Source organism: Sinohyriopsis cumingii, chromosome 5 (genome assembly GCF_028554795.1).
Source record: "Sinohyriopsis cumingii isolate HCF-2022 chromosome 5, ASM2855479v2, whole genome shotgun sequence".
Taxonomy (NCBI): Eukaryota; Metazoa; Mollusca; class Bivalvia; order Unionida; family Unionidae; genus Sinohyriopsis; species Sinohyriopsis cumingii.
In genome coordinates, this window is record NC_142965.1 from 37276187 (window position 1) to 37296276 (window position 20090).

Consider the following 20090-nt stretch of genomic DNA (forward strand, 5'->3'; position numbering starts at 1 on the left):
TGCAATCTGGCTATTGTTCCTTACTCATAACGTGATATATATATATATATATATATATATATATATATATATATATATATATATATATATATATATATATATATATATATATATAAGAGGTGTGTCAGGGATTAATTAAGATAAATGCAATAGACTTACAAAGAACAGTGCGAAACTAGTATCTAACTAGCCTGAGCGCTTTCGACTCTTTAATGGGTCGTTTTCAAAGGCAAATACAAAATATAGACAAGACAAACAAATAAAACAGAAAAACGGTTATGTTTTCAAAACTTTACATGGCTGTTTCTACAGAATTAAATCTTTAAGTGTATTATATTTGACCTAGTTTATTTCAACTTGTTGCTGATACTAGAAAACCTAAAAACTGATGAGCCATAATGACATTTGTTATTGTATGTAAATTTATGTAAGCGCATATTATATCGCGGCCATTTCATTGTTATAGTAGTCATTATAGGCTATTAAGCAAATTTAGAGAATTATTTAAAAGAAAATGTGTCGGCTGAAAAAGATAATTTTCTTAGTGCAAGGCAGTCTTTTTCTAGTCTTCCTGGTCTACACCGCTTGGTTTCAATGTTCTAAGCCGATGTATCTAGTAAGATTCCTTTTCTTTCCTGGTTTGGGAACTCCATTTTGGGTTGTGAGAAATTGCAATAAGTGTTATATCACAGAAAGCATGGCCAGGGAAGGAGAAGTGTTCTGCGACCGAGCTTCTGTACAGCATCCAATCAAATCTATGAAAATTGATCCTTTTGTGTAGCTTTTCAGTTTCTCCGACATACTGAAGGCTACATATCTTGCATATGATGAGATAAATGACATTCTCAGGTTTGCACGTTTTGTTTGGACCATTTATATTTAGTATTTCTTTAGTCACTGTGTTAGAAAATGTCCTGGTCTCTATCATATGTTGACAGGTTTTGCACCTTTTATCGCCCCAGGGGCCAGATTGACCGGGATGGTCTTGATTAGTGATTGGCGTTAACTTCGCCCTGACTAGGATATCCTTGAGGTTTTTTGGTCTCCGGTAGGCTACTACAGGTTTGTTAGGAAGGATTAACTTTAGTGCGTCCGACGATTCCACTATGGGCCAGTCTTTTGCGATGATTTTACCTACTTTGGGGTTGTCTGGATGGTAGGTCAGGATAAATGGTATCCTATCAGCCTTTTCCTTCTTTCCATATTTTAGTAACTCATCGATGTTTGTTTATTTAACCCTTTGTGTTGCTTCCGTAATCAGGATTTGTTCGTAGCCTCGGTAAATTAAATGTTTTGATAGGTCTTCAGACCTTTTTAGGAATGTTTCATCGTCGGAGTAAATTCTGCGTATCCTCAGTGCCTGACTATATGGGATGTCCATAATGCAGTGTTTGGATGACAGCTGTTTGGGATGAGATACTGGTGTTTGTCGGTTGGTTTCTAGTAGATGTCTGTATGGAGTTTGTTTTCTACTAGTCTGGTTGTTGTGTCCAGGAAGACGTGGTTTGAGTTGGAGACTTCTGCCGTGAATTTTATTAGGGATAGAGGTTTTTTGCCATTGATATGAAATCATCCAGACTTTCTCTTCCATGATGCCAATTAATTTCTATATCATCGACAAAGCATACCAACTGATATGGTGTAAGTTCAAACGATGCTAAAAGCTGACCCTCAAGTTTTCCCATAAAAATACTAGCATACGAAGGGGCCATTTGTTTTACCCGTTGCTGTTCCATTGATTTGGAGGTAGGTTTCTTTATATATATATATATATATATATATATATATATATATATATATATATATATATATATATATAAAATACTATCATGCAGGTTAGAGAATTTTTAATTCGCACTCTACGGAGATTCGAAGCCAGGTCCGCGGGTAAACGGCACTCATCGCCTTGCCTGCACACACGAGCCCATATTTCCTCACGACTAAGCACACACCACGAAAAAAAAATGATGTTACTCAATCGGTGTTATATGTACTCGTGTGTAGCAGACACACTCGCAGGACGATCTAGTAATTAATTATCATGTATCTATACAGTCATTCCGGATTCCTATGAAAGAAATCAAGGTACATAGAATTAATGATTGAGAATTATAAATATACACCAGACAGAAAGGAAAGTGCTATCCATGGATTCCTATAGAAGAATGCTTGATAATAGTAGGCAGAATTAATATCTTAATACAAATAATACTATCATACAGATTAGATAATGTTTAATTGGTTCTTTACGGAGTTTCGAGCCCAGATCATCGGGTAAACGACACCCATTGCCTTGCCTGCATACACGAGCCCATATTTCCTCACGACTAAGCACACATCACCAAAAAATGATGCTACTCAATCGGTGTTATATGCACTCGTGTGTAGCAGACACACTCGCATAACGACCTAGTAATTAATTATCATGTTACTACACATTCATTCCTATGAAAGAAATCAAGTTATATAGAATTAATTATAGAGAATTATTAATATACACGAGACAGAATGGAAAGTGCTATCCCTGGTTAGAATCTCTGTAGAGTACGAATTTAAAAATTCTCTAACCTGTATGGTAGTATTACTTGTATTAAAATATTAATTCTGCCTACTATTATCAAGCATTCTTCTATAGGAATCCAGATATAGCACTTTCCGTTCCGTACATTCAAGCATATTCAAGATTGGAATTCATTCGGAACACCACTGGAATTCATTCGAAATACTATAAACCTTAGGTCTTTTGATTAAACTTTCAGGATTATCTAGGATTTGATTTACAATACTTTAAGTTCGTTGTAAATTTTCTAATTGTATTCTAGGGAAATAAATTATTTGTTTAATTTTTAAAACAATTGTTGATTTTCGCTCTTTACTATTACTTAGTTTAAGAGTATGAAATTGTAGCAGTGACATCTGTGAATAATTAGGAAATGTTTGTATAAAAATACTTTAAATTTGACGCTACATGTTGCTGTAGGTTTAACACACGATGGTGATATACAAATATATTGTATTAAACTGTAATATTAATAACTGATTATGATATGTACTTGATGTTTGAAAGTGAATCTCATAGGTATTAGCACGATACAGCATAGATGCTCAAAGGGAAATCACGCCTTCTGTGGGTATGAAATTGTGAACATTGTCAAAGATGTGTATTTGATATGACAAAGCATAAAACATTCGTCTAGACATACTAATCTCTGTGGTTGGTCAATCAGTCCGCATTAAACCGTTGAAAAATGCAGGTGGGCAAATGATAAACAAATGAGACTGTTTATAGAAAGTCTGTTCCAGATACCCGATAATCTTGATACTTGAATACACACTTGGACTTGAAAAAACTTGTATCAGATGGAAATTATTTACCTCCATTGCAATAGAATTTGATAAAGGATCGCAATCGCAAAAACACCCAGCCTTTCCTAAGTTGTTGACTACACTAAAAAACAAACGTATTTCTACATTACAGAAACCTAAAGATATAAATATACTCGGGTTTAAAGTTAATGAAAAGAGAACGATTGTAGTATGTGATTGTGTGTTAGCCTGTATGAAAAGTAGTACTTTCTAGCTCAGCAACCTTATATGAAACGTTTGGTGACGAACACATATTATTTATGCCTCCATGTCGAAATATAAAGCTGAGGTATGGATGATAAAATCATGCTCTACGCAACTAGTTACTTTTCCAAGGAAAAACAGATTTCAATCTGAAAAAGATGTTTGATTATTCAACGATGTTAGACATTTAACCAGATTTTTAAAAACAAATTTATTTCTGTTTCTACCAAATTGAGTACAAACGGTTCATCACAAATAGCTAAATGCACAAATCATATGTATCGCTATTTTGTTCTTTCAGTAGATTTGTTCATGCCTAGAACATAATTATTTTGAACTCATGGTTTTGAATGTCATTTGTTAGAGGTTAAATACAAATCCAAAGATACACAATGGTATATTTAAGTATCAAACTCCTCGGTATATCTTTTCTTGGGGATTGGAAGTTATGTATTTTCTATTGGCAGATATCATTGATGCTGTGTTTTACAGCTTGAAGATTATCTGTACTTGACGATACTTGTAACGATGTAAAGAATGGCATTTCACCTTTTTGATATGCAGTTGATGCAATACCAAGCCAGTTCGGAGAATCTTGTTTAGGTAACTCGTAAAGCAATATACACCCGGCGTTCTGTTAATTTTGCTAGCCAACTTCTATTCGTATATTTTGTATTTGTATTTGTGGCAAGATTGAACCCGATTTGATATAGATTAAGTGAAAACACCGAACACGATGTATGCGAATGAAATACTGATGATACTGAAGTATGAGAGTCTTTACGAACTCTGACCAAAATTTTTTTAATGCAACAATAGAACGAAAAAAAATTTAATAAAAACAAACGCGAATACTCTAATAAGGCTTAAAACTAGGACACACTATGCATTGCATTGCCTAAGACTCCATGCCATTAAGACAAAAGATGAACCTAGACTGTACCACGAATATAGGTATAAACGCACTGGATGATACTATATTGATGTTGTCATATACAACTAATGAGTTTTATTTTCACCATACCGTGAACATGTTTTTAATTTTTAAAAAATACACATGGTTCATGTAACGATATGCATTATCAACATTCAAAGTTCAATGTTCAAGATTCTAAATACATGGTTTCAAACTTCGCATCCTTTGAACGAACTATCTTTTGGCTCCTTTGTCCTCTTTCACTTATGCCAATACGTCGAACGATCTACAACAAGATGCATGTATTAGTGAGTCAGTTACTATTGGTCACGGTAAAACAACAAAACTACTCTCGTTATCACCATACGAGTCAACTAAATCCGTTACATATTCTAGCGCATCACCCAGTTATTTTGTTGCCCGATTCCGAGACACTATTGTCTAATTCATTGCTTTAATTCTATCAAATATTGAAATATTATTTTACGTCAATTCCGTGTTCAATTCAGATTTAAAGGTCTCTACCCTTTGGGTTTTAACTGTACATTTTCAAGTACTTAATGCAATTCTTTTTATTCAACTGAGTCATGACTGCATAGCATAACTATTTGTAATCTTTCTCATTCGTGTTAGCATTTTACCTACTTTGTGAACTGTACATTGCTGCCCACAAATATTTTTGTAAAATCATAGTCATCGGAGTAATATTGTTCGTAATGATTTGATCGAGAAAAATATGTAAATGTTTTTTGCTTAAAAAACTCGCAATCAGTATCAGATTCATTGAATGCCTGTACATTTTTATTACTAGTGAATCTTAACAAGTTTGAATTTTATATAGGTATTTACACTGTGTTAGTGTTACCCAGAGTATTTCAGTTTCTGAATTGTTTAAGACATTCGATATCTATACTTCTTCATCATAACCATCTGCAGTTATTCCCTCCGCCCTGTGTATATACATTCCAGTCAGTAATAACACTCATGAATTGGTACATTCTTTACTGTATTCTTGTCATTAGTGTCATGTATTCCTTTAGTGTTAATCAGAAACATTGTAATAACCAACAATGAAGTCCATTATCTGTAATGAAATATATACTTTCCATTTACAGTTATCAATAAGACTGGGCAAATAGGTTGTGTTTTCAGGAAGACCGTTGCTTATAATATACCTGTCTTGATTAACAGTTTATTTTTTCTAGCGATAAAGATTGTCTATGAGTTATCTCTTACATATACATTGTTTCCTGATATGAATTTATATTTCCTTAAATATGTCGTACTCGTCGATGATTAAAATGAAGATTTCCATTTTTATTTACTTGTTGGTACAACGCACAATTAGCACCATAGGTTGCTTTGTTGTTACATATCTCTCTGCTTTCAACATCATCAATACTGTGGATGATGGCAGATGCTACTGTTTCGTTGTGTTTTAGAATATTTTTCCAAATTATCTCATCATTCGATGCTTTCAAAAGAAATTAATATCATTACTGTGCGTAGTCCAGCAGGTATTCTGATAACACTGGACAACAAATTTTTACAAAAGTCATGTTACTGAAATAAAATTAGTCAATTCTTATCAATTTTTATGTGCTGAACACGAATATGACAGTCAAATTGCAAAATTGGCTCTAGTTTTTTTGTAATCTGCAAGAAATTAATGTTTACATAACGAAATGCATTCCAATAGTAAAAGGTCAACTGTAATAGCCTACCTATAAAAAATCAAGTCATTGACTACATCTTAGATTTCTTCGCCTGTCTCTTGTACAGCTGTTCGGGAGCATCTCTGAGGAGTGTCCAGCAGTAGTCAGCCAGCATTGTAGTGGACCATTTTCCCTGGTATCTTTGTTCCATTGTTGCGATATCTTGATGAAAACGTTCGCCGTGTTCATCACTAACAATACCACAGTTGCTAGGAAAGAAATCCAAATGGGAATGAAGGAAGTGAATCTTTAGAGACATATTGCAGCCAAGTTTCTTATACTTCATCAACATGTCTTCTACTAGTTCCTTATAGTTTTCTGCCCTAACATTTCCGAGGAAGTTTGTAGAAACTAGGCGAAAAGCATTCCATGCTTGTTTCGCGTCACCTTCCAGCAAGTTGTTGAACCGGTCATCTTTGAAAAGCTCTCGAATCTGAGGACCCACAAAAACTCCCTCTTTAATCTTTGCTTCGCTGAGTCGAGGGAATTTTTCATGCAGGTATCGGAATGCTGGCAAAGTCCGGTCAATGGCTTTCACGAAGTTCTTCATCAAACCTAGTTTGATGTGAAGGGGTGGTAGCAAGATTTTCTGAGCCTCAACCAGAGCTGGGTGTTGGATATTCTTCTCTCCAATGGCTACATTCTGCCTGTGAGTCCATTCCTTCCTCATGTAGTGCATTTCCCTTGCTCGGCTATCCCACTCGCATAAGAAACACATGTATTTTGTATATCCTTGCTGCAGTCCCATTAAAAGGGCAACTACCTTCAAATCACCACAGAGGTGCCAGCTGTACTTGTTATACTCAATGGAATTCAGTAGCTGCCTTAAGTTATCGTATGTCTCTTTCATGTGGACAGCATACGCTACTGGAATAGATGGAAGAATGTTTCCATTGTGCAAAAGCACAGCCTTGAGACTCAGTTTCGAAGAGTCCACAAATAGTCTCCATTCTTGTGGGTCATGGGTGATTTTTAAAGCATTCATGAGGCCCTCAATATCGGAACAGAATATCAGATTACTTTCCTTTCTGAAGAAAGGCTCCAATTGCTGGTGGCGCTTTCGATATGCAGTAATTGTGACATCTTCTTCTAGAAGATTCCATTGTTGGAGTCTTGATCCTAGCAATTCTGCCTTGTTCTTTGATAAGTCCAAATCACGAATCAGGTCATTTAGTTCTTCCTGTGTTATTCTGTGTGGGGTTGATGATGCACCACAGTGAAAATCTGGATCACTGCATGCTGATGGACCAGGAGAAGAACAGGTCGACTCACCTTTGTCTTCGTCAGATGAATCAAGAGAATATTCTGCTGGAGGTTCTGGAATAGGAAGTCCCTCACCATGTGGAACTGGTCTCAATGCAGACGGAATGTTTGGGTAGACTATTCTCGACTTCTTTCGCTTCGTTATTCCGCCGGAAAGAGGAGGAACCAAGCAGAAGTAACAGTCATTTAGATGGTTGCTTGGCTCTCTCCACACCACTGGGACTGCAAACGGCATTGATGACCTTTTGCAATTCAACCACTGTGAAAGCTGTGTTGTACATGTAGCACAGCATATATGCGGAGCCCAAGGCTTGTCTTGGTCACCAACCTTGCATCCGAAGTAAAGATGATATGCCTTCTTCACTTGAGAATTGATACTTTTCTTCTGGTTGGCAAATGTCACTTCCCCACAAATATAGCAAAAATTGTCCGCGGTATTAACACACTTTCGAGGCATTACTGTTCTTTATTGTACGTAAATGGATAAAATAATAAGTTTTATGTAACAGTAGCTTGAACTGTCTCGCACAACGTCTAAAATATTTTAAATACTGAACCTATCTGATTGGGCTTTATATAGTACACTGCTTACGTCAGCTTCAGCAGCCGCCTGGCATTAGTATAATAGGCCTACACATGTATAGTACACTGCTGACGTCAACTTACTTCAGCAGCCGCATGGCATTAGTATTGCATTGCATCAGAAAATGATGCAATCAACTGTGGATGATGTGAGCATGATGGTATTATGCAATGTTACATCATTATTCCGGATGTTGCTGCAGTCCTACTGGAGAAATTTACACAGTGAAACATAGAAAATGAGGTATATGAATATCTTCAAAACGAGAGCCAATACAAATTTTTCACGGTTATATTCGTGTTCGGCACACCAAAATACTACAGATTAGGGCCTTTTCAAGTCAGCAATGATTTCACTGTTGACCAGTGTAAATATAAGTCAGCTGCTGAAACACCCACACTGGCTGAAAGTACTTTCATCTCTGCTTCAACCAAATTCAAAACTTTCTGTACCTCATTCTCATACCCTGTTATTATTCGAGCTCGTAGTATATACAAATTCTAATTTCGCCATTTTTGCAGTCGTTCTTGTACTGTTGTCTCAGATGGAATTTTACCCATTTTTCGTACAAATGTTTTACTGTTTATTAAGAAACAAATGTTGACAGTGAAAAGCAAATTTGCTATCGATTATTGTGAAATGGCTACAAGAAACTGGATTTATTAGCTTGAAAATATTCTAAATGTCCATTGTTGATGGACGGATGAACCGATTGTAAATCACGATAGCTTTCGCAAAAGCATTATTTACAAAATAGCAATAGCAGAGCGTAAATATGATAGATGTGTTGATAGTGCTTTTTTGCTTAACATTTTCTTTTATTTATCTAGCAAAATAGTGTGTGTGTTAAGTATTTTTCCAGGAAAACTTCATCTGCTAATCAGGTAGCCGATTGCCAGATGAAAACTTCTTTTAAATACCTATTGTTGATGTTGAACGTATCGACATATTAAACAACATGACCAGATGATGTGTGCAACATTAAAACTAGAGACTAAAATCACATAGTAACATGTGTTAATAATGTTTTGTTTCGATTATAAATAATTATACTAAAGAGGCCCATGATTTATTTCTTTCATTTAGTTAAACGTAAGCTAACGATATCGCATGCTTAATCGCTTTTGCATTCTTTGCCTTCCATTTGTTTTGACAAGGAAAAAATTTGGATAATTACTGATGTCATTATGTTAGAAAGGTCAGTTTTAAAATAAGTTACGATAGTACTTGAGTAGTGAAAACTATTTTCAAATGCATCTACTTAAATAAGCAAGATTTATCTTAAAAATATGTTCATACTGTCGAGAGCATGAATACAAAGGTGTGTTAAATAAACACACACACACACACCCGAGTTATAGCAAATTTTGCAAAATAGTGTACAAATAAAAATAGAATACTGTGAATAAAGAATACTTTCAACAAGCGAGAATAAAGAGAGATAATTTTAACAAGTATTTCAGACAAGGGCATCACAGCAATGAACATTTAAGGATATTTCACGCAAAAAGAAGTATGTTATAAACATTAAATCAAAGCATCAAATTAGGCATAACATTAATTATGCTAGAGGTACCATCAATTAATTTTTTTTGAAGAAGAATAAACTTGCAAACCCTGAGAATGTTTGTGATGGTGACCCTCACATTCAGCATTTTTATACCGTGTACCTAGTTTGCTGTTTCTGAGCGTGAAAAGCAAATGAAATATTACACTGGTAAAATGCTGGAAAAAAAATTGGTCGTAAACATGTCTAAAATTATAGAACTTGTTAAAGGTAAAACATTAAAGATCATGAGATTACAAGAAAGAAGGTTCATTGGTCAAGATCGTTAAGTACATGACTGACAATATTTTGGACAGTGGTGTCTTATCTATTTTATTGCTAGATTTTACCTCTCAATTCAAATAGTTTGTTGAACTGTACCTATTACAACATATGCAGTTCGAGGAACAAATGCATTAATAACAAAGCAAAACAAATTTTACCATTAGTTGTTTGTTCTAAAAATTCTACATTTATTATTTTATCCTGCTTTTTAAATCTCTATGTTTTGAAATTTAATAAACACTCTCTTAGTACAGATAGAGACAAATTTTGTTCAAGTGACAAATATTCGGTGAAGTATCTAATTACCTTCGAAAGCATTCCTGTTGGGAAACGCTTTGCTTATTATAAATTTTACAGTGTAGACTACTGTTTCGGTTCTTCGATTTCTGTAGAAATATGGTTCCATTTTAATCATTCAAACGCAACGCATAATTTTTTTATGTGAATCCCAATTAATGTTTTAATATAGACTTTTTATTTACTTCATTATTAAATAACCAAACGTGGCTTGTGACGGTAGTGAAGATTGTGCAATGAAAGAATCGAACATCCTAAAGATGATGATGTAGATGCATAAGTTATAATATAGGATGCAACTATTGATATTGCTTTGAAAGTCGCCAATATCTCTTTACATAGGGTGAATAGGTAAGAAATGACACAATGCATGATTTTACAATAGTTGAACAATAATGTCAGCTAATAATGAATAATTTAGCGATGAAAGACAAGTCATACTTTTACAATGTTGTCAATACATAGGAATATAATATCAAATTAAAACTAGCAATAAGAACTTTCATAAAAAATAATAAAGGATGGATCAATATATAAAAACAAAGTGACAAGTTGGGAAAATCAAAATATAGGCCAGATATTGTTTCTAACATGTTCATTTACCGTGATTGGTAAACTTTAGAAAATGATGCTTTTCATACATTATAAGCCAGGAACGAAAGTAAACTATATCCAACTGAACCTACTGGTAGACATAGGGAAGAAATAGAAGTACCTGAGGAAATACAGATGCCAATAATTAACACAAATAGGCCGTTAAAGACATGGGTAAGTGAACAAGACTTTAATTTATAAATATCACTGAAAAATTCCAAAGAAGATCCTTCACCTGAGAACTAAGTTAAATAAATACAGAATATAATAAAAAATTAAAAGGCTACATAAATTCGATAGAAATTTTCAGATTGACAATATAATCTATGGAATCTGATACTGTACAGTATAGAGAGATAATAGATGAACAAAGGAATTAAAAAGAGGAAAATGAAAAGGCTGTATATGCGGAGCATAAATAGGCAAAATATTAAAAAGATCAATCCAAATGTGAAGTTAAAATACCATGCGGAACATAAATAGGCAAAATATTAAAAAGATCAACCCAAATGTGAAGTTAAAATACCATGCGGAACATAAATAGGCAAAATATTAAAAAGATCAACCCAAATGTGAAGTTAAAATACCATGCGGAACATAAATAGGCAAAATATTAAAAAGATCAATCCAAATGTGAAGTTAAAATACCATTAGGTGAACGGTTAATAAAAATTATGTAAAGAAATCGGTGTAACAGTTTCTTGCATAGGTCAGCAAAATCAATAATTATATCAATAATGGATCCATTTACAGCAAATTTGATAACAAATAGTTTTCCCTACTCCTACACCTACCCGCACATCATAAAATGTGTTCCACTGCCACGTACTACTCCCACTACAAGTACTCTTTTTCTTGGAGAATAATTATCTGACATTATAAAAACGGATCGAAAGAACTTGCACGTTTCGTCACCACCAACAACATAGTCCGATTTAACGTTTGAGTTTGAAATGTACTGTTAGAAAGTTGTTATTATGTTTTCTTGCATAGGTACAACAAAATCAATAACTATATCAACAATGGATCCATTTACAGCAAATTTGAATACTAATAGTTTTCCCTACTCCTACACCTACCCGCACATCATAAAATGTGTTCCACCGCCACGTACTACTCCCACTACAAGTACTCTTTTTCTTGGAGAATAATTATCTGACATTATAAAAATGGATCGAAAGAACTTGCACGTTTCGTCACCACCATTTTATAAAGAAATACAAGATTTTTGCTCATTTCCATCAGGATACTGTTTAATTGCTACGTGTAATGTCCACACTATTTCAGTGCATTTTCGAACATATAATCTTTAAATGAAACTCTCAATTTTCAGATCTAGAGAACAGTTACAACCAGCGTAGACTTCATTACATTTTGTTAACTAAGTCTTTATTCATATTCGAACAATATTAATTTTTTAAAACTAAGCAAACAACAAAGGATCGTCGGCAGTAATATAAATCTTCTTGCAAAAAATGTATCATCTGTATGATATACAGTTTGGTGATTGTTGACTTTCATAGCCCAAATGGTAGAGCGTTATTGCGCCATATTGACGTACCAGGTCCAAATGCACACTTCACCTCATAACTTTCTTTTTCTTTTGGAATTAATATCTATCGTATCTAGATCTGTCAATTTACAATCTATCGGTGCAAGAAAAGAGTTTGACCACTTTTCAATAACAAATATTGGTTCTCCTATACAAGATGTGCTCGAGCTAATTAAAACAAAGTCAAAGTCATGGCATCAAGGACAAGGACTACCTCTTTGATTCCAGCAATAATATCCCCCTTGCAGGTGGAGTGGTTTGCACAGATTATAATACATCATATGTGATGTTGTGAAACCCCCAGGTGTTGCCCAACAAAGTAAAGCATAAGAAGCTCCCGCATTGATTGAATTATTTGTTGCACTTGTGATATGTTTAGATGGAAAATTGTGGATAAAATCGTGTTTGGAAGTCCTACCCCCAGCATTGTTAGAAAAACACATAGGCATGTCAGTTGCGATCTACCAGGTGTATTACGCAGTGTATTCTAGAGAGAAAGGGAACACTTCCAGGAATTGATCCCTTTTCAAGCCAAGATGGAAATAGTCCTCATCAGGCAAGGAAGAAGGACCATCAAAGTTGAGATATGACGTATGTAGTTATGTATGTATGTATGTATGTATGTATTTATGTATGTAAGCGAATGATGGCTGTGGGAACCAATATTTTTATTTTAATGTTCTAGGGCCATATTTAGCTGGCCATTATAACAACGATGCAAGCACGAAACACATTGTAAGATGAATGCTGAAGTCATTTCAAGACGGTTTCTGTTGTAGACAGGAGGTTCCGTGACTGTGGATTTCCTAAAGGAACAGGGATTTAAAGTTGAGATGCCAGTTTTTCATTAAAAAAGGACAGATGCAGCATTCAGCAAAAGATTTCAACACTTCTAGACTGGTGACAAACGTTCGATGGGTAGTAGAGAGTGTTAATGCATGAGTGAAACAGTGGATGTTTGTTTGAGAAAGTAGTTCCAAACACACTATTCTTCATATCGGGGACTTCCTTCGAATCATTTGTGCATTAATGAATACATTTTGACTACCCCTGGCCATCATGAATCCATTAACAGCTGCGATGGCAAGAAAAATGGTAGAAAAAGCAAAGAAACCGAACAGGTTTCAAATCCTGGTTCTGTCACAAGTCTATGATCTTAAAGTAAATAACAGAAAAGAGTGAAAAGCAGCAAGCTTTGTAAACTTCCATAACTATATTTCCCTAGAATACAAATTGAAAATGAAAAAAGAAGTTACATACTTTGAATTAAATCCCAAATAATCCTAGAATTACAGACAAAAATCCTAATAATTTAAAGTCCTTAATAAAATTCACTAGAAGTCCAAATTAAATTCAAAGCTGAAGGTGTTGATGTGTCTGTTGTAAGCTGTATATTGCTGATGTGTCCACAGTGTTTTGTTAAATCACAGTAATAAAATTCCAGGTTTGAATTCACTATAAATTCCAATGAATGTATCTGTCCAAGAACGTTATCAGAGCACTTCTGTATTTTCAGAGAAAATAATGAATTGAATTCAGTAATTTGAGACATAATGAAATAAAGGACACATCATATAATATAATACAACATGATTGTGCTCGCTCTTAAACGACGAATACATTTTCCCTTCTGTAATGAAATTATATAGTCCCCTACTTCACCTTGGGCCAGAAGTAGCATTTTCTATAAATAAAACCCCAAAACTATTACCTAATTGACAATAACCTTCTATAATGATCTAATGTTTATAAGATAAAAAAAATAGTTATTATTATAAACCTATTACTACAAAAGAAAACTAGAAAACATGGACTATATCAGGTAGACCAGTCAAATTCCAATATCGATCTAGACCCAAATAAAAATATCTGCTTCTATTAATAATGATCCTGATATTAGGCCAATATACATATCGAATATTCTAGTTATTTATTGTTTACAGAATAAAATATAAAACAATTTAGGTCAAGCAGAAAATGAACTAAATTTTAGACAATGTCAAGTCCAACATATAATGTTACATTACAATAGCATATAATGAAACAAAAAATTAAGAAACTAGCTAACGAACAATTCAAATTAAATATAGATAACAGTTCAAGAGAACAACTTGCTGAATAAGCGCAAAGTGTACTTCAATATGGATGGATCCACCGGTGAACTGAACGAATTTAAAAGGCTGGCATTGCCTGCCTGACATCACTGTGGGAATTATCAATCCAAACGGGCTCCAAACTATACAAATGAACGTCTCAAAGATGAGAGGCTGTATGATGTTATTACATGCATGTATTTTCTAGGTCTGTTACATGTACAAATCCAGTCTCGTCACTCAAAATAAAATATATTCACTGTGAATCCAATACAAGAAGAACGATTCCACGGACTCCATCAAAGGATAGTAATATACCTGCAAGGCTGGTGCTCGAGTTATTGGGTGTTGTGGCCCCGTGCCTAGTGTCCTATGGTTGTTTGGATGCAAAAGATGGGTAAATGATGATTGACAAAGAAAGCATCACTAACTTGTTTTCTTAATGATGCATCATCTGTTCTAGAATGTGAATATGACACCCGAGAATCAACTGAGGAATGATTTATACACCGCGACCCCTACCTTAGTCAGCAGTTATCTGTCTCCTTTTATGTATATGTGACAAATAATAATTTTGTATAATCCGAATTGTCGTCCATATCATGATGTTTCCATTACTATGACATATCATTTGTGTGTTAATGAAAAAGAGAGAATGACAATACATATAACATTCAAATGAATAAAAACGGTATATTTTTTAGACAACACTTTATAATTTGGACTTTTTATGTCCATATTTGACGGACTAGTGTATTTTCAATAGTTTCTATCTTTGATGACCTTGTAGTCACGACAGGTTCTGTTTGATTAGAAAATGGCAAAAAAGTAGCTGACTACATCAAAGTTTCTTGTGATGTGTTGCCCATATAGTAACCATTAGAAATAGTGTTGCTGTATAGTTTTTGGCCACCTCCATGTTTGTCTCTAGGAGGGATCAGATGTTAAATACACAAAAATGTCCATTACATAAACAATTGCTCATCTCAACTCTACTGAAAACAGGAGTATATCACTCCAGGGTCATGTTGTGTGTGGACTGATGTGGGTATTACAAGCATCTGGATTTGAGATTAGTTGTGGTTAGCTGCTAACGTTAGGTAATACCTGTTTATTCAGTGCATTTCGTTTTAAGTTAGCAAATGCTTCGTCGTCTCAAGTTGTTACTGCATATATTTTCATATCAATTCTCGGAAACTGAGTTATTGACAAGGACGCACGGTGAGATATTCTTGTTATTGTTGCATAGGAATACGGACAGGCATGTCGGTCTATAATAGTGCACATGAATAGTGTACAGTACTTAAAGAATATGTGCACAAAATATGCTTTCGGAACCTCTGTCAAATTATAATAATCATATATTCATATATATAGTTCCTCGCCCCCATCGAAAGCCCCAATTTTGAGTCCATTCAAATAATTGAATATACACCGAGAGAGAGAGAGAGAGAGAGAGGGTCATACATAGTTGCTTGAAGGAATGAAAAGGTAAAATAATACTTACCTTGACTCACTTTTCATTTAAATGTAAGTATACGCTGGTTGCAAACGGGGATTCCTTGGAATGGAAGTCCTATAGACCCTGAAGTTCGTACAATGTCAATCACCGTCGTTGCAGACTAAGTGCTGGTAAATGGCATTAGCAAACTTAATAATAAAATGAGTGTTGCCATATTAGGTATACGTTCTTAATAAACGTGTACATCCCTTCGTATCAAAGACAATTGTATGCAGCGAGTATAACAATATTCTCACGCTGGTTTAAAAATAGACCTACAAAATCTAGAGAGTACAAAACATATAGTCTGTTACTTTCCTGTATTCTCTGTTCTATTTTGATGCCATATCACTCTTCGGAATTTACTTGTGCTGGATATGTTATAATGAACATTGTAATCGTAAGAGAGAGAGAGAGAGAGAGAGAGAGAGAGAGAGATTTGTATTGATGGCAGTACCGATGAATGCATAAAGATCATAAATAGTCATTTTCGGTGTTGTTCACACTTTTCAAGCGAACATACAATGCAACGATGAGTTTTCAAACACTATGTTTCTATTTATTAATCCATGTATGCGTATCATCATCTGAGAGAGAGAGAGAGAGTTGACTGGGGTTGCTGTGGTGATTATATTACGCTTGGCGGAAATATGGACAAAATCGTCCAATGTTATTACTTCTAAAAAAAGCTTCAAATGTTTCAGAACTTCATTAAAAGTGTTGAACCAATAATGTTTTCTTTTTTATTAATGTACATACCATATATTTACGGAGGAATAAAGTTGGAATAATAAACTTGCCAATTCCGCCAAGAGTAGATTTATTTTTATAATTTTATTTAAAACTCTTAGAAAATCAGTGTTGCGGTATGTATCATAGATATTTGAAACTATTATGTTTTATTGCAGTTATGTTAAGTAAACGTAGATATGGACCAGGTGGAGCAATTATGAAAGCCGACTAATATAATATGATCTAGAGTTTAGAATTGAAATCTACTATCGCGCTTTTTTGGCGTAGTAATAGACAGTGTGATCGCGCCATTATCGACTTCGCTGCTAAAACAAAACAATAGATAATTTTTTCCCGGTGTGGATTGCGCTTTACCATTCATATTATACACAAGTATGCAAAAAGTGCTAAAGTGTTGGTGTAACGGATATTAAATATGGCTTGGTATTCGTATTAACTTGCAGACAAATATGTAGTTTATCAACAGATTATAGTGTGAATAGAGGCCACCTCAAAGGTATGAAGTCAAGGTATTTATATCTTTTTTTCTTCTAAAGAATGAAACAATAGTACATATAACTAGATAGATCAAACGGGAACTACACAATTATTATCCAAGCTAATTGGGTTGATGTGGTAGATGTACCAGATAGAAAGATAATAGATAGAACGACAAGTAAAACATAATTTTTTGTAGAGTTTAATTCAAGCAAATGTAAACTTGTACCATTTATTTTTCAAAGTACATTTGTATACACATAGTCTTTAACTCCGTAGATGACATGTATATAACGTCACCACTTCGTTCCCTATAGATTAACTATAGCGTCCCACCCATCTCCTGGATGGAGGAAGCCGGAAGCAACGACCACCGACATTTATTTGTCAACCAGGGTTAGATAAAATTCGTCTCAGAACTTGACATACAAACCGTTTTTATATACATGGAAAATTGTTAACTAAATGTTATATTATGTTATTTTTCCTGTAGACGACGACCAGGCGGACAAGAGCAACAGAGCAAAAAAGCTCATGGCAGAAGAAATGGATCCAGCTCGTTTGTTTAAGTGGATTGATAGGAACCCTGGTCTGAATGCATATCAAAAAATGCTTTTGGAGGAGACAATTTCAAGGGAGAACACCTCTAGACGGCAAAAAATGGAAACCATACTAGGTATACTTGATGGACTCAAGACAGGGTAAGATTTATGAACTTTTGCATAATTAACACATACGTTTTGAAGGACGCAGCTCTGTTAGAAGTATATGGAAATACAAGAACAGATGTTCCTGCAATTTTTTTCTGGAAACGAAAACGTTAAGCGGAAACCTGATCATAATCATAATGTTTTAATGATGAATTTCACAAAATAACCTAATATCTGAGTATTAACAAGCGATCAGATGTCAAATATTTTATATGATCTATGAAGAAATAAAAATGATTCAAGGATTAAAGATAACCGTGATATCATAATATTTGAATATAAAACAATAAAACAATCCAACGACCGTTTTTGTTCCTTACTGTCTTATTCTATTTTCATTCTCATAAATTGTACAATACAAACATTATTTTGCATCGTGTGAATGCACTTGACATAATTGTTGTTAGATGCGATATATTGTTCAACAAGTGAATTTCAATATCATAAATCCGCATATGCAACAGATCGTTCGATTTATATTTACTATTCAGAGAAAGTATGCATCTCTTGTGTTTTATATATATATATATATATATATATATATATATATATATATATATATATATATATATAGTGCATCTACAGTTCAGATTATATTTTTAGTTTTGTTTAAAACGAATGAATGCTTTAGTCAAGGTCTGTGATGATGTTTTCAATTATATTATTTTACAATAATACTTGAAGTAATTGTAACAAAAATGTATGTACTCGGTGTATTCTTCTAGCCAGGAACTACTTGCAAAATACTGTAAGGAGTATGATCCTTATGTGTACAGTGAAGTCTATGAAAAACCAGAACGACCCATTTCACATGCGGATCCTGCGGTGGAAAGGAATCCAGCTTTGTCTTATGAAAAGGGAGGAGGGCTTCAAAAGCTGTACTCGTTCCAAATGAGCTTCGGTACGGACATGAAAGGTATGCAGTAGTACATCAAAACCTGAATATTCCTCGCCGGAGCAGAGAAATCTCTAATTGTTCTTCTGATTAAGCTTTGCTTTATTAATCACGTATAAGACAGAACCAGATAATAATCTATGCCACTTCTAGGAAATATCATACAATTTTCTCCTGTACCCTTATCGACTTTGGCCAGAAAGGGTAGAATATTCATACAGTTTTCACGATAATGATGAAATTCTTTAAAATATTTTGATTTTTTAAACCAACTTTCTACATTTACGTGCAAAAGATATCATATCATTACATAACAAATCTGGAAAAGCTTATACCCTTCTGCTTCAATCGCTTCTTTGACGAAGCTGCATCCCGACCATTAGACCACTGTTTTGTATTGCAAAACTTTAAGCTGTTTAAAATCTACAAAGTAAAAAAGATTTAATGTACAGACAACAAAAACGATCAATGTTTACATGAGATAGGTTTCGCGTAAACTTTAAGATACGAAGAATGTCATAATGTTCAACACGATAAGTTTATGATCAAGCTTTTCATCCATCGAACAATAGTTTATACCTAAAATAATTTAATGTAATATAATATGTAATAGCTTAAATATTCCTCCTCTACTTGATTGAGATTCATTAATGGACAAACAAGTCAATGTACAAAATTAAAAGTTGATTGACAATGTATTTGAAGAAAATAACACTGCACATATGGGGTTTGAGGAACCTACGATTCGTACAAATGTCATTATAATTACAGAACGGGAAGCGTTGTTTACTGGAGAAAAATGCCTCCTAAAGAAACCAATGAAACTTTAACCAGTGATGAATAAATAAGATGGTCTATTATTTTCCACAAGATGGTAGTTTACTTACAGAAGAAGAAATATAAGAAATAAATTTCAGGATCTGGTTAGATGTTATATGTATATCAGGTGCTCATGATAAACAAAACACGTATTGCACCGTCTGTTTTCACTGTGCAAGATACTTTAAAGACGTTGCTTGAAAAATGAATATTGCGTACAAAAGCATATAATTACTTTAATATTAGTACAAAATAATTTCAACAAAATTAAGAATCAAAAGCTAGACTAAATTATGATGTTAACAATGATAGCATGTCTTTATTACAGATTGACATGGTGATGAAAATATGTAGCGTAATGGGTGGAACAAGAGGGTTAAGGAAGTCCTTTTGATACATTTAATCTAGAGTAAATGCTTGCCATGCATACAAATGTAATTACAGCAGTTAATTATTAGTTTGCAAAATTTTGTCAATAGATAGGTAATGATATAAGTGCAAAAAACGTAATGTACGATGAA

General features: G+C 34.0%; 1 protein-coding gene across 1 annotated transcript in view; it reads left to right on the plus strand.

Annotated features, from left to right (window-relative positions):
- Positions 1-20090, plus strand: part of LOC149798953 (uncharacterized) — a 71584-nt gene that overhangs the window by 29285 nt on the left and 22209 nt on the right. Inside the window, exons 6-7 of the mRNA XM_089957872.1 lie at positions 17639-17846; positions 18581-18771. Coding sequence (XP_089813998.1) covers positions 17639-17846; positions 18581-18771 — 399 coding nt within the window. The remainder of the gene's footprint in view (positions 1-17638; positions 17847-18580; positions 18772-20090) is intronic.